General features: G+C 53.2%; 1 protein-coding gene and 1 long non-coding RNA gene across 7 annotated transcripts in view; one reads left to right on the forward strand and one right to left on the reverse strand.

Moving 5' to 3' along the window:
- Window positions 1–16,256, reverse strand: part of TNS1 (tensin 1) — a 212,226-nt gene that overhangs the window by 182,773 nt on the left and 13,197 nt on the right. For all 6 annotated transcript variants that reach the window (XM_063595275.1, XM_034955105.3, XM_034955104.3 and 3 more), the window contains exon 2: window positions 9,729–9,843. In XM_063595275.1, coding sequence (XP_063451345.1) covers window positions 9,729–9,843 — 115 coding nt within the window. The remainder of the gene's footprint in view (window positions 1–9,728; window positions 9,844–16,256) is intronic.
- On the forward strand, window positions 287–11,403 carry LOC112439076 (uncharacterized). Its single transcript, XR_004670321.3, has 3 exons — window positions 287–4,240; window positions 5,476–5,574; window positions 11,191–11,403. It is a non-coding gene; the product is annotated as an uncharacterized LOC112439076 (long non-coding RNA).

Here is a 16,256-nt window from a genome sequence, read left to right on the forward strand (position 1 = left end):
GGGCTGACTCCTGTGCTCTCTCCGGTAGGCACCCTTGGCAGTGCATGGCCTGCCTGACTGTACAGGGCAGCCCTGCCTGTCACACAGTGGGCACACACTCAGCAAATGCCCTCAAGTGGGGGGGCAAATGGAGAAATCATCAGGTAATTGCAATACGCTATGCTGAGTGCTTCCTGTACACTGGAATGCAGAAAGCTTGTCCTTGGCAGCTCTACAGAGGGGAACGAGGGAAGACCACTCCCACCCCAGCTCCCAGCCCAGAAGACAAAAGCTTAGCAAACTGAAAGCAAGTGGCAGATGCCAAGCAGGACAGGCTTGACCAAGCCCCCATGAATGGATATTGACACCTGCAGAAGCAACCGCCTCCAACCCCAAGGAGGCCCGCTTGCTGAGTTTCCTCCAGGGAAGCCCTCTTTGCGTGCCTATCCACCTGTCTCACATATCCTCCCAAGGGGCAGTATGTCCTCCTCTCTAACTTGCATCCATCTTGCTGTAATCTCAAGTTTGGGCCTGTCAATCTGCTGGCCTCTCACTTTCAGATCGATGAAATATTCAGATGTGTTACAGAAAGGGAAACTGTGGCAACCAGCCTTGCAGGTAGCTGCCAATATTTCTTGCCTCTGCTACTCATCATGCCCTTCTGGAGTCCCCTCCCACACTAAATAGGGCTGATTTATGTAATCAGTCAGATATTGTAGAAATGACAGTGTGTGACTTCTGAGGCTAAACCATAAAAGACACTTTGACTTCAGCCTTGGTCTCTTGGATCACTTGCTCTGGGGGAAGCCAGTGACCATGTCGTGAAAACACTCAAGCAGCCCTATGGAGAGGGCCATGTGGTGAGGGGCTGAGGCCTCCTGCCAATAGCCAGCCCCAGCTTGACAGCATTATGTGAGCCATGTGGGAACTGGATCCTCCAGCCCCGGTCAGGCTTTCAGATGAATACAGCCCCAGTGACATCTTCACTGCACCTTTATAAGACACTCTGAGCCAGAACCACCGAGCCAAGTCACTCATGAATTCCTGAGCCATGGAAAACATGTGGAATAATAATTTTGATTTTTTTTCTTTTCTTCTTTTTTTTTTTTTTTTTTTTTGACATGGTCTTGCTCTGCTCTGTCACCCAGGCTGGAGTGCAGTGGCACAATCTCAGTTCACTGCAATCTCCATCTACCAGGCTCAAGCGATCCTCCCACTTCAGCCTCCCAAGCAGCTGGGACTACAAGCTTGTGCCACCACGCCCTGCTAATTCTTGCATTTTTTGTAGAGAGAGGGTTTTGCCATTTGCCCAGGCTGGTCTCGAACTCCTGAGCTCAAGCAATCCTCCTGCCTGGGTTTCCAAAAGTGCGAGGATTACAGGAGTGAACCATGGACCCAGCCTGTATTTATTTTAAACCACTAAGTTTACGGGTAATTTTTTATGCAGTACTAAATCACTGATACCAGAACGCAAGACCCATCAGAATGCAAAAGCCAAAGGTAGCAGATGCTGGGAACCAAGGCCAGAGGCCACCTCCTGGGTCCTACCTTTCCCCTTGGTGCCTGCAAACTCTCGCTTTAACTCCTTCCTCACTTCCCTTACGCTACCAAGTAATTAGTCATTGTGTCCCAGAAAGTAACTCTTAAGAGGCTAAGGTATTCTGTAACAGCCTAAGACACCCCCACCACCAATGCCACCCATCCCTTCCTCCCTTCAACTGAGAAAGGGGAAAAACCCAGGTTCCAACCCTGGGAACATCAGACACTGCTGGGGAGACAGCCAGTCTGTGAGTGACAGGGACCAGTCTATGAGTGACAGGGATGCTCACTCCATAGGTACCATTTCTCATCAGAAGGATGGGGACATGCAGGGAGAAACAAGAGCAGGAAAACCCCAGCCTTCTCTTCTCCTGAGTCCTCCCCCAGATACACACGTCAGGATGGGCCCTACCTGAGCAGATCATGGCCTCCCAGCTACTACAGAAGGCCCCCGAAATTACAAACCCACGTATGCACCCTCCTGAGCCAGTGACCCTGTCCAACCGGAGCTCCATGGAGCCCCAGGAGCCCTATCTCTGCCCACGATGTCAGCACTGCCCCTGCACAGCAGGGCCCAGTGGTGGCCTGAGAGGGAGCAGAGAGCCCCTTAGTGGGAAGGGACCCTTAGATTACTCTGCTGGGGTGAAGAACTGCACCCCCAGCCCTTGGCCCCAGCTCCCGCCCCAGCTGGGCTGCCGGTACTCTGTCCTGGGGTTACTTCCTGCCTCTCGGGAACACAGGAAGCCAACATTGTTGGGATCTAAATGGCCTTTTCCTCCTGGACTTGGGTCGGAAAATGAGCACATAGCCTCAGTGTGCACCTGACCCCGGCGATAACCACTCGCATGCCCGGTCCGGCTTCAGCTCCTTCCCTGGCTGGCACAGAGGCACAGGCCTGGCCACCTGCCTGCTCACCGGCCACTCACCCTGCCCTGCCGGTTCATCTCCAGGACCTGGGCTGGAGGTATGCAGTGGTTAATTTAATGAATCAACTTGTCTAGGCCACGGTACCTGGATATTCGGTGAAACACTATTCTGGATGTTTCTGAGAAAGTCGGCTGGTTTTATTTTTTAGATGAGATTCACATTTAAATCAGTAAACTTTGAATAAAGCACATGACCCTCCATAATTTGGGTGGGCCTCATCCAATCAGTTGAAGGCCTTAATAAAGAAAACCAACCTCCCCAAGCAAGAAGGAATTCTGCCAGCACACGGCTCTGGACTCGAGCTACAACAGGCAGGGGTACCCCACCTGCCAACCTACCCTGCAGATTTTGAACCTGCCACAGCTCTACAATCACGTGAGACAATTCCTTAAATAAATCTCTTTTTTTCTACACACATCCTGTTGGTTCTGTTTCTGCAGAGAACCTTGACTGATACAAGGTGTCTCAGGGGATGGTCGGGGGACATGGTGTGGCTCTGAAGTAAGAACAGGAAGAAACCTTCCAGATCAAGCTTGTCCAACCCGCAGGCTGCAGGCCACATGTGGCTCAGGATGGCTTTGAATGCGGCCCAACACAAATTCGTAAATTTCTTAAAATATTATGAGAATTTTTTTTTGCAAGGCAGGGGGGCACATAAGATGGTTTCTTATATGCACCCAACTCTTTCTTTCTTCTTTTTAGTCTTTCTTTCTGAGACAGGGTCTCCATCTGTCACTCAAGCTGGAGTGCAGTCGTGTGCTCATAGCTCACTGCAGCCTCGACCTCCCCAGGCTCAAGTGATCCTCCCACCTCAGCCTCTGGAGTATCTGGGACTACAGGTGTGCACCACCACACCCAGCTATTTTATTTTTTTATTTTGTGTAAAGATGGGGTCCTGCTATGTTGCCCAGGCTGGTATCGAACTCCTGGGCTCAAGTGGTCCTCCCACCTCAGCCTCTTTTTTTATTTTTATTTTTCCCCCAAGACAGAGTCTTGCTCTGTCACCCAGGCTGGAGTGCATTGGCATGATCTCGGCTCACTGCAACCTCCACCTCCTGGGTTCAAGAAATTCTCCTGCCTCAGCCTCCTGAGTAGCTGGAATTACAGGTGCTCGCCACCATACCCAGCTAAGTTTTTTGTATCTCTAAGTAGAGAATGGGTTTCACCATGTTGGCAAGGCTGGTCTCAAACTCCTGACCTCATGATCTGCCTACCTCGGCCTCCCAAACTGCTGGGATTACAGGGGTGAGCCACCACACCTGGCACCATTATGAGATTTTTTTTTTTTTTTAGCTCATCAGCTATGGTTAGTGTTAGTGTACTTTATGTGTGACCCAAGACAATTCTTCTTTTCCCAAGGTGCCACAGGGAAGCCAAAAGATTGGACCCCCTGTTCTAGACCATCCCATCCAGTAGTGTTCAAACTTTTATTTTTACAGCCACATTCCTCAAGCAGATGGGCTCCTGTGTGGAATCACAATGACGCTGGTTAAGATTCACTGAATGCTTGCTATATATCAGGCTCTGTTTGGAGCCCAGCATATATATATATATATAATCTCATTTAATCCCACAGTAACCTGATGAGGGAGGTACTGCTGTTTGTCCCATTTATTTTTATTTATTTATTTATTTTTTTTTTTTTTTTTGAGATAGAGTTTCACTCTTGTTGCCCAGGCTGGAGTGCAATGGCGCAATCTCGGCTCACCACAACCTCCACCTCCCAGGTTCAAGCAATTCTCCTGCCTCAGCCTCCCAAGTAGCTGGGATTACAGGCACGCACCACCATGCCCGGGTAATTTGGTATTCTTTTTTAGTAGAGATGGGGTTTCTCCATGTTGGTCAGGCTGGTCTTGAATTCCCAACCTCAGATGATCCGCCCACCTCAGCCTCCCAAAGTGCTGGGATTACAGACGGGAGCCACTGTGCCCGGCTTTTGTCCCATCTTAAAGTTAAGGAAACTGAGGCTTAGAGGGGGAAGTAATCAGCCCAAGTTCTCACTAGTAAGGGTCAGAGTGGGGATTTGAATCAGAACATCTAAGTCAAGGGCGGGATCACCACAGGATCCTGCCTCCTGATGGATTTAACTCCTAAAACCACAGCTCCTCTGACTGAGGTGGGCAGGGGTCCCAGAGCCCTGACCCCTTAAGATTCCCTTGGATTCATCTCTTTCTTACCCTCTTTGGCCCCTAAAGCTCCTCCAAAAACCTTACAGCTCCTTCAGAACACAGTTTAGAGCCTCTAATCTCATTAAATAATCCCACCTCCTCATTTAGGGAAAAGGGAAAGCCAGACCCAGAGAGGTTAAGCATCTCACCTGGGGTCACACAGCCAGGTTGTATTAATAGCAAGCTAGGGCTAGAAACCCAGGGTCTTCCCACCCTACCAGGCTACCTCTGGTGGCTCCAAGGAGGCCCTCAGACACAGGGCAGAAGCTAGGTTCCCCAGTGAAGTAACAGGGGGAAAGAGTTCCTAGAAACAAGGTTTCCCCAAATCCAGTGGGTGTCGGCTTCTGCACAGGCTTGTCCTGTTAAAGGACGGATCGTCTTTCCAGGTGCATCCTGCCCTAAGGAAACTGCAGGTGACTGTCCCCCATTCCAGGCTCACCAGAGGCATTGAGAAGTGAAGTTTTATCCAAGTCTGGGTCCCAGATCAGGCCCTGATGGCAGCCCTCGGGCTGCTGAGCTGCCATCCTGGTCTCTTCCTGTGGGTTTTGGCCTGGTGGGAGGTAGAGCCCTTGAGCAAAGCTCTAAGTCCACACAGCCTCCCTCTGGGGCCTCCAGTGCACATGGACTCCCATAGAGCACTTCCCTAAGGACCTGTGGGAAGCCGACTATTTGGACTGAGGAACTCCTATACATCCCTCAAGACCCAACCTGCACATGCCTTCCCTGCTGAAGCCTGATAAGAACATCTCTACTGAGTCAGAAACGGCCCTACACACACACACACACACACACACACACACACGCACCTGTGTCAGCTTTGGCACCGTGCTGCATGATTGTCTGACTGTGTCTGTCTTCCCAGGTAAGGGGCTGGCTCTTAGCACCAGGACCTGGCACAGCATCTGACCCAGAGGACAGCTCAGTTCATGATTACCAGATGGCTGCACGCAGCGCGGAGGAGGTGAGCAGCAGCCTGCGTGGGGGAAGCTATCCTACCTCTGCAGACTCCAACCAGGGAGTTTTCCAGGCCCTCCCCCTGTCAGGGCCTCAGCAAGTATTCTTGGTCCAGCCCCCTTAATCATAGATGAGGAAACTGAGGCCTGAGTTATTAATTGATTTATCCAAGATCACAGAGGTTGTGAGAAGCAGGGCCAGAAATAGAGCCTGGGCCACTAACAACGCCCCTGCACCTGTTCTCCTGCCATTGTCTCATCTGTCTCTGCATCTTTCACACAGAGCCTTCAGTCCTAGCATGAGGACCCATCTTACAGGCACACAGAACCTCAATGCTCCTCACAGCAGCCCCCCAGAGACCCAGGACAGGGTTCATATGCAGGAGTTCACAGGAGTTCACAGGTCCGGCGGAACCCCTTTGCCTGTACATCTATGACGCCCGCATGTCCACCCTCTTAGTTTCCTATCTGCCTTATTCATCTTTGAGTCTTCCAAAACCAGGACCAGACCCCAGGTTCCTTTCCTCTCTTTCCCACCTCTTTTGGACATATTACATCAAATGGGAAATGCAAGAGGGAGGGAAACGGAAGAGCGGCCCAAGCTATAGGTCCAGGCAACCGGGGGAGACAGGCCAAACGCCCCAGTGTCTCCAGATCTAAAAGAGCTTCCTCACTGCCCCCTGCCTCCAGCAGAACTTTCTTCAATGTTGCAAGTCCCATGGAGACTGGGAATCCAGGGCCTTGACATTCCATGCGCCCCACCCCACCTATCACCCAGAGCCACTCATCAAGAGAGTTGCCATGTTGTAGCCAAGACTTGAAGGCTGAGAGCAGAGTAAACCCACTGAGTCAGGCTCAGTGAACAGACATGAGCTGGAGTTTGGTCCACACATGCCCCCTCAGCCAGGGAAAATCCCATACAACCATATCGGGTGGCCCTGGATGGGTGGGTAAATGGATGGATGAGGGGAACTATCAACCTCATGCCATCATGAGCTCCTGACTCCAAAGCACAGACAGTGGCTTCACTCCTGCATCTCCCACCAGTGAACCCAGTAGCCCCAGCCTCCTCCCAGGCCTGGAGATCCCAGTCCCTTTGCTGAGGCTGCACACATGACCTATACAGTCAGGAGTCTTCCTCCCTTCTCCCTATCTGGGCCTGGCCCCTGCACCTTCCATGGCCCAGTCCTGACACCTGCTGGTCCTGCTACAGTGTAGCCCTGGCTTTCTTCCCACCAAACTCCCCACCCTCCAGAGCCCAGCCAGAGCTGCCAAACCAGTCTGTCCACCCACCCTCCCCTCCGGTTCACACCAGCAGGGCCAGGCTGAGATCTAGGTGAAACCAGGGCCATGTCTTGCTCACCCTGGGAGCCTTCTGTTCACATGGGGTCAAATCCTCTCCTCAACCCAAGCCCTCAGGCCAGGTCAGCTGGGGAACCTAGAGCCATGGAATGTGAGGGCCACCGGAGACTGCAGCCAGAGACATGCCCAAGGTCACACAGTGAATGTTGGCAGGACTTCCTTCTGCCCCCACCCCCAGGCTGCCTCGTATCACCATACTGGGAGTCCCGGGAGTGACGGGAAGACACTAGGGAAGGAAGGAACCGTGGGGAAGGGCCAGGGGCTAATTTATGCATCTTCGCAGGGCAGGGTGTGGGGCTGTTATGCAAACAAAATGCAAAACTTCACCTCTAGCAATTCTTCTGTGACTTCTCCCCTGGCTCCAACCCTAACTGCCAGCAAGTCCCAGCCAGACCTCCTGGGAGGAGGGTGACACCGCGTGGCTGATTTTGGTATTGCAAAAGTCCTGGTTAGCCACTTTCCCTCCCCCTGAGAGCCCACGTCCTGAAATCCCCACTCGGGCCCCACTCCTGGGTGCCTTGACAAGCGACGTGACCACTGCCAACCTCAGTTTCCTCCTCTGTAAAACGGGGATGACACAAGCACCTTTTGGGGGGTGTGACCATCAGATGAGGTCATGCCTTTGAGTGCTTGGTATGCAGTAAGCGCTTTAGAAATTGTTCAGTGGGCTCTGAGGCCCAGCCTCCCAGCCTGCTGGGACTTTGACATGGAGGGAGGGGCAAGAGAGAGAAGCCAGGGAGAGAAAGCCTCATGAGCAAAGGCTCCGGGCAAAAAGGGCATGGCCTGCTTGGCATATTTGACATGCCCAACATAGTGAGGAGTCATGAGAGGTGCCAGTGGTTTGAACATGGAGTCAGGAGCAGAGGAACATGCGGCAGAGAGCTGGGCAAAGGCTGAGCCCACCAGGCCTGGCAGCCAGGGAAAGACGTCTGTACTCTGTCTTGGGGATTGTGAGGGACCCCCAAAGGCTTTAAGCCAGGAGCTGACATAATTGGGCTTATGTTTTTAAGTCCCACTGGAAGCTGGTGTGGACAGTGGGTCACAGAGAATAGGTCAGGAGACAGGAGAAGGCAAAGGTGAGTCAGTCACCCACATGAGAAATGATGACAGTGGAAGTGGGAGGGGATGATGCCAAGAAGCTCGGGGACTCCAGCTGTCCTTGGGAGGCCCTGCAATTGGTGGGACGTGGGGGTGAAGGAGAGGGAAGCATCAGATGGGGCAACGGGGTGAGTGAAGACGTCAGCCACTGATATTGGGTGCAGGGAGCTCCTGCTGATTTCACTGTGTGATCTGGGACAAGACACCAACTTTTCAGGCAATAATGACAGCCAAGCCCCAGGCCATTCCAGGAGCTCATGAAAATAGCGATTGAAAAGCCTGGCAGACAACAGGTCCTCCACTGAGTCTGATTCGGGGCCTCTTAAAGTCGCCTCTGAGCTGCCACAGGAGAGGGCTGGGGCGTCCTTTCTTTGCAGAACTCCCAGTGCCAAGCACATGCCACCCACACGACTTCCACACACCAACCACATCCCATCCACATGCCTCAAAACACGTCAGCCATGTGACCTCAATGCACCTGCCACAAACCCTCCACACAGCTTCTACATACAGACCACATGCTATCCACACACCAACCACACACCCTCAGCACACATCATCCACACACCAGCCACACACCCTCAGCACACATCATCCTCACGCCATCCACACACCAGCCACACACCCTCAGCACACATCATCCACACACCAGCCACACACCCTCAGCACACATCATCCACACACCAGCCACACACCCTCAGCACACATCATCCACACACCAGCCACACACCCTCAGCACACATCATCCACACACCAGCCACACACCAGTCACACACCCTCAGCACATATCATCCTCACGCCATCCACACACCAGTCACACACCCTCAGCACACATCATCCTCACGCCATCCACACGCCAGCCACACGCCCTCAGCACACATCATCCTCACGCCATCCACACACCAGCCACACACCCTCAACACACATCATCCACACACCAGCCACAGACCCTCAACACACATCATCCACACACCCTCAGCACGCATCATCCACACACCATCTATACACCAGCCACACTCCCTCAGCATACATCATCCACACACCAGCCACATACCATCCACACACCAGCAACACACCCTGACCACGACCTCCACATGCCACCACACACCAGCCACACACCCTCAACACATCATCCACACACCATCCACACATAGGCCACACACCAGCCACACACCCTGACCACAACCTCCACATGCCACCACACACCAGCCACACACCCTCCAAACACATCATCCACACGCCATCCACATGCCAGCCACAGACCCTCAACACACATCATCCACACACCAGCCACACATCGTCAACCCGCATCAACCACACACCAGCCACACGCCATCCACACACCCTCAACAAAACCTCCACATGCCACCACATACTAATCATGCATCTTCCACATGCCACTCACATGCCACTCATATACCTTCTTCATGCCACCCACATGAAAACCATATACCTTCTTCATGCCATTCATCCTCATACAAGCTGCATGCCATTTCCATGCTACCCTCCACCTGCCATGCCCACCACACCCACCCACATGCTTGTCATCCAGTGAGCTCAGCATCCTCCACCAGATGAGAACAAGGCGTCAGGTTGGGACCCCAAGGATGTGTGCACAGCAGAGTCCCAGCCTGGCCCAGGCCCAGCCATCTCATTCCCCTGATGGGTGCTCCCATCCCCCACAGCCCAGACCGCTGCTCACCTTTGCAGGTGCAGCCTTCCTGGGTGATGACCTGGCGGCAGATCCCACAGGGCTTCACCTTCTTGAAGGTCTTCACCTTGAAGCGGTGTGTCTTGGGGGCCTCCAGATCCTCTGGCTGTGGGAGGAGAGGCACAGAGTCAGCCCTGGGTAGAAGGCTGGGGTCCTGGGGAAGGAGTAGAGGAGCCTGGGGGAGAGGTAGGCAGGGACAGGGAAAAGGATGGCAAGAGCCCCTCAGGGTCCAGAGGAGGGAGGAGGGCCCAGGGACAGAGAAAGGTGTGGGGTGACAGGATGTTCATCCCAGACTCAGGTGGGGCCCGTGGCCTGAGTCCAGACAGCAGCTGGAGAGTCCAGCTCCAGGGACCTGCAGCCCCCGCATGGCTTCCTACCTTGGCTTTTTTTCATTTATTATGAAGGCATGGCTCACACACAGCAGACTGCACTCATTTTAAATGTATCACTCGATACGTTCCACACATACACCCCACAGAGCCACATCCCCGAAGACTCCCTCATGGCTCCTCCCAGTCAGTGTCCCCTCGCCCCAAGGTTAATACTATTGTGGCTTCCATCACCAAAGAGTCATGGTGCCAGATTTTTAAACCTCCTCAAGATGGAATTATCCAGTGCATAGTCTTGCGTTTGGCTTCCTTCACACACCATGAATCTGAGGTCCCTTTGGGTGGCTGCATCCAACACAGCTTCTCCCTTGTCTCTGCCGTGCGCCGTCCCATTGTGTAGATGCAGCAGGTTCATTTGTCCACTGTACTGCTGATGGGCCTTCGCTTCTCTAACCCATGGCCCCACAGTGCCATTTCCCCTCATTCTCTCCCCATTCCACCCTCTCCACCATCCCCTGCCCCAGCCCGGAAGGCTTCTTCCATCTTTATTTTTATTTTCAATTATTTGCATTATGAAAACACAGAGATGTGACTATCCTTTTTTAAATGACACCACCTCATGCATGAGAGGCAGGCTGGTGGCCCAAGCCTTCCTCTGAGCCTGACTTACCATAAAGCCCTGGGTCAGTCACCACTCCACCACTACCACAGGCCTCAGTTTCTCTCTCTGTATGGCACCACACCCCTGGAGCTCTGATAGTCTGTCCTTTGAAATCACATATGGGAACATGCTCTAAGATGCAAAGCCCTGCACAGACACTGCCCACCTTGTGGGCCCCACTGCGGGGCAGGGGGGCCTATTCAGAGGACTCCCCACAGAAAGCATCCCCTGCCCCAGGCACTCACCCTGGGGTCTAACCTGATTCCCTTCCCAGCTGTAGCAGGAGGGGGCAAGACACAGACACCAGCAGCTCCCTCTCTCCCCTCTCCCAGGCACAGACCTCTCTGACACCCCTCCACACACATGGGCACACACACAGAGACATGATCCCAGCCTTGCAGTGTGCAGAGCAGGTGGGAGGAAAATCCACTCATTCCTGTTCCCCTCCTTGCACCTGCTCCAGAGCCCCCTGGGTCTGAAATAGAGGCTGGAGAGGAGGACTGTGAGTCCAGAGGAGGGAGAGTGATGGTATCCCACACACAAGCCAGCGTGTCTAGGACTCCTATCTGAAGACACTGCAGAGGTGAGTCCTGAGTGACAGAGACTAAGCCATAGAAAGACAGAGAGAAAAACAGACAAAATGAGACTGAGTCAGAGGCAGAAAGCCAGAGAGGCAAAGAGGCAAAGGCATAGAAAGAGAGGGGGACAGAGAGAAAGAGAAAAGGACAGGGGAGAGAGAGGGGTGCGGGAAGCAGACAGGACAGAGAGAGAGGTGCAACAGACAGACAGAGAAGAAAGAAAGACCAAGATAAAGGCAGACAGAGACATGCAGAAACTAACAAGGGGGTCAGAGAATGAAAGAGAGACAGAAGGACACAGGAGCTCCCAAAGGCCAAATCCAGGAAGATCAGAGCATCAAAATACATGATGATAGGAATGGCTTAAATGCGTCTTTGCTGACGATCAGAAATGCAGTCATCGCCACATAATGACAGTGGTCCCATAAACTTATGATACTGTATTTTTAGTGTCCCTTTTCTACATTTAGATATGTTTAGATATATAAATACTTACCACCTGTTACAGTTCCCAGCCTACAGCGTTCAGTACAGTGACATGCTGTGCGGGATTTTAGCCCGGGAGCTACAGGCTATACCGTACAGTAGCATAGGTGTGCAGTAGGCTGTACCGTCTGGGTATATATAAGTACTCTCTATAGTGCTTGCACAATGACAAAATCCCCCAACAACACATTTCTCAGAATGTATCCCCATTGTTAAGTGACTCATGACTGTAACTGAATAAACAAAATTTGATAAGGCACAAGATACTTACGTCATCTCCAAGCACCTCCCCACATCATACTTAGAAATTACAAAGAGGAAGAAAGTAACTTTTCCTGGCTTCCTCCACTTTAATCAAGTGATCAAAGTTAACATCACTGCAATGGTAATGGGATGATGAAGCCAAGCTGGGAGCAGGGGTGCACTGAGAACAGACGCCGCTTCTGCGGTATCCCTGCCAGAAAGCCTCAACCTGAACCTAATCATGAGGAAACATCAGGCCAACCCAAACTAAGGGACAACCTACACATTAAACGTCTTGGAATCTCCGAAAGTGACAAGGTCATGAAAATCAAGGAAAGGCTGAGGAGCTTTCCAGACTGAAGGCAGCAAAAAGACTTGGCAACCGAAAGTAACGGCAGCTTCTGAACCAGATTCTGTTGATGCCCACAAGGACATCACTGGGACCACTGGCGGGACTTCCCTGGGTCTAGACTGAATGGTATTAAAGTATCCATGTCAATTTCCTGATTTTGATAGCGGGGCTGGTCAGGTAAGAGAGTCCTTGTAGAAAAATCAGGAAAGTATTTAACGGTGGTGGGGCATCATGTCAGCAACTTACTCTCAGAGTTCTGGAGGGGACAAATGTTCTTTGCACTGTATTTTCAACCTTTCTGAAGTTGGTTAGAAATTCAAAGAGAGAAGCAGACAGAGACGTCAGGGATGGGGGAGCAGAGACAAAAGCCCAGGCTAGAAGTGGGGACTGCGGAGGATGGGGAGCTGGAGCCCAGCAGTGCCCCCTGGTGGTCAGGGAGGCCTCTGAGGGGTAGATCCAGCCAGCCACCTCCTGGGTTCTGATATTCCAGAGAGCTAGGTTCTAGGAGCTTTGGCTGGGGCTGGGGTGAGGGTGGGGCAGGGTACTGCCCAGCTCTGGGCCTCACTCTCTGACCCCCATCCCACAAGAAGGGGCAGGTAAGTCTCCTCTGTTCATCTATCTCACTTCCCCTGGTTTCCGTCTCGGGCCTGGACTTGGGGGACTTCCCTTAGATTTCTGCCACAAACATTCCAGGGTGGGGGCCCTGGTCAGTGTCAACTGCAGCAGTCCAGGCCTGGGGGTGGGGGAGGTGCAGAGAGAGGACCTGGGGTTCAGTTTAAGTGCTGTCTGGGGGAGGCAGAAAGGAAACCCTAAAGCCAGCTCTCCTGGTCCGACTCTGGCAACCCACAAGCCTGTCTCTCCCACCCCACAAAGTCAGGCAAAGCTTCCCATTGCCACTTACCCAGCAAACTTCCCTCCCCATGCCCCATATCCAGCCCTTTTCCCAAACCCTAGGGATATAGGCCTTCTTCCCAAAGCACAGTTGGGGCAGCAGAGTCTCCCAGAAGAGAGCCCTGGCAGCCCAGTGACCCCATGGGTGGCACGTGCAGCCTTCCAGAACAGCTTCTCCCAGGGGCCCCAGTTTTGCCTGCCCTGCCAGCCCAGCCCCAAGAAATCTGAGTTTACAAAATATTTCCCCCCTGGGGCCTGGAGGGCAGGGACAGGGCTTCAGGTCCATCTCTGCCCTTGCTTAGGCCTCTCTAAGCAGCCACAGGGGATGCCCCAGGACATTCCTGCCCCTCAGCCCTACTGAGTTCTGGCTCTGGCTGAGCGAGCACTGAGGGAGGAGTCTGGAGAACTGCCTTCTAGGCTATGTGGCATTGAAAATATCAGTGACCTTTCCTGAGCCTCACAGTCCCCACAAGAAAATGAGGAGTTTGGACCAGACAGTCTGAGTGTAGAGAGAGGGGGAAATGACACAACATTCCCTTTGGAAGGAAGGGACTGAAAGTGATGGGGGTGGGACTTGCAGATGATTCAGAGAGTGGAATGAATGAGGAGACATCACTCCTCCAAGGAGGAGGCTGTGAAACTCTGGTAGGAGCGAGGGACTAGCTCTGCCACCTCCAGGCAAGTGGCCCCCAGGCTCTGCTGGCATCCACTTAGTTCCGCTGTGAAACAGGGACACTGCGCTGGTCTTGTTGGAACAGCCGTCCCATAGGTTTGATGTTCCCAGGATGCTAGAGGAGAAAGTCTAGGGTCGGTGAGCCTCCTATCCTCAAATATATGAAGGAACAGTTATTGTAAGTAGGCACCAGACATCATCCGAAGTTCAGAAGGCAAAACCAAAACCAGGGGGCAGGCACTGCAAGAAGGCATAACGAGACTCAGTGGGAACAAAAAAAACTTAACAATCAGATGCAAAAATATGGGCTAAGAAGAAAAGCGGGGTGCCTGGTACCTACCCAGCCCTCCCCTCGGGTTGTTCTGCAGGTAGAGGCAGACGATGTAAACAAGCCCCAAAAAGTGCAAAGTGCTTTTCAAGGGTAGTGGCTTGTTAGGGCAATGATCGTCACTTTTCCCGACAAGTGGCAGACGGCCTCACGGAGCACACCCCGGGCCCTTCCTTTGCTGGCTCCAAAGGAACCTACCTGGGGAAAACTCAGGGGCAAAAGGAGACACAGCCACAGCTGGGAGCTGCCTGGTCTCTCCACACCCACACCCCTCAACCCCCACCTCTCTCAAGAGCCAGGGCCCAGGAAAGGGGAAGGGCTCCAGCCTATAAGTCCTTCTTCTCCTCCCTCCAAGCCCAGAGCTCTAGCCCCCACCCTGCGACCAGCCCACCCAGCATCAGAGGGCTTTCGTGGCCCTCGGGGCTTCCTCTCCCTTCCCTCCCTCCATGCAGCCCAGCTTTCCTGCCCAGGCCGCTCAGCCAGAGGGGTGTGGCACATCTGGCTTGGACAGCCTTGGCGAGAGTCCTTGGCCCTGGGGTGGGAAAGTCTGTTTGTTGGTTCCTCCCTGCCCCATGGGGGCAGAGCAGCAGTGAGGGTTGGGTGGTGATGAAAGGGGGTGATAGACCCCGGGGTCCCCAGCTCCTGAGCTCCTCCTACAAAACTCCCTCAGCACTGCCTCCCACAAGCCTTCCTGTGGCCAAAAAGCCCTGGATGATGTGGGGAGAGGGCCAGAGTCTGCAAGCCAGAGAAGGGGATCTCCACACACAGGCCTAGGACAGACCTGGGAGGTCAACTCCTGTCGCACTCACTCAGCCTCCTGGCCATCCACTGCCCCATGCCCCCTCACCCTTAGGCTGGGAGGCCTGGTGGGCATCCAGCGTCGTTTATGTGGGGAAGGCTCAGATCCCCAGTGGGGCTGCAGGCTGGCTTCTGGGAGTCCCACGGGCACCTCAAATCCCAGCTTCCTCCAACCCCACTTCACCTTTACACACACAAATCCCCCACCCCCATGCCCTAGCCATGTTCTTGGCCTGACCATGTTGTTGGTCGCCCCGGGTGGAAAGCTCTGAGTCACTCTCAACTCCTCCCGGCACCTCCCCCACCCCCAACTAACCAGTTGCCAAATCCTGTGAATTTTGCCTCCTAAACACTCATCATCCTATGCTTTCTAATCCTACTGCCTCTGCCCTATATCAGGCCTTGGCACTTCTCCCCAGGGCTGTTGCAGCAGCCTCCTGGGCCCCGACACCAGGCTGCTCCCACCCATTGCCCCTACACAGCCTCCCAGGATCACAACTACAGCTCTGTAAGGTCTGGCACCTCCACTCACCCCAAATGCTGCCATGTCTTCCCAGATGTCCAGAATAAACCCTGCCCTCCCCGGAGCCAGCAGGAGAAGAAGTATTGGTCCCTACCCAGCCCACCCTGCCAATCCCAATCCCCAAGATCCACTTCCCGGCTCCCTGCCCTGTGTCCACCCAGGCTGCTCCACGCTCTCCAGCCACCCGCCACCCCACTGCACCTCTAAGACTCTGCCCAGAATGCCCTTCCTCCCCTCTTTGCTTGTCCAGCTTCTAGGCACATTCAAGGGCTTGATTCAAACCTCATCGCCTCAGCAGGGGTCTTCCCAGATACCCCTGGACCCCTGTCAGAATCCATATCCCTACCCACTGTCTCATTTTAGTTTGAAAAGTGCAAAAGCTTTGGAAAAGATGAACACGCACGTTCCCTTCTCCTATGATCACACTCAGAAATTCAGCATCAATACAATCCCACTGTCTAATACAGTCATTCTACTGCCCCAAGAATGTCCATGAGAGCCGGGGCATTGTTTTCATTTTCATTTTGGATTCAGGACACAATCAGGATCCTGAACTGCCTTTAGTGGCTGGGTCTCTCATCCTTTAAACTAGACACGTTATCCACCTCTCATTTTTCTTTCTGACACTGATGTTTCTAAAGGTTACAGGACAGATGT

The sequence above is a fragment of the Pan paniscus genome, chromosome 13 (assembly GCF_029289425.2).
Source record: "Pan paniscus chromosome 13, NHGRI_mPanPan1-v2.0_pri, whole genome shotgun sequence".
Taxonomy (NCBI): Eukaryota; Metazoa; Chordata; class Mammalia; order Primates; family Hominidae; genus Pan; species Pan paniscus.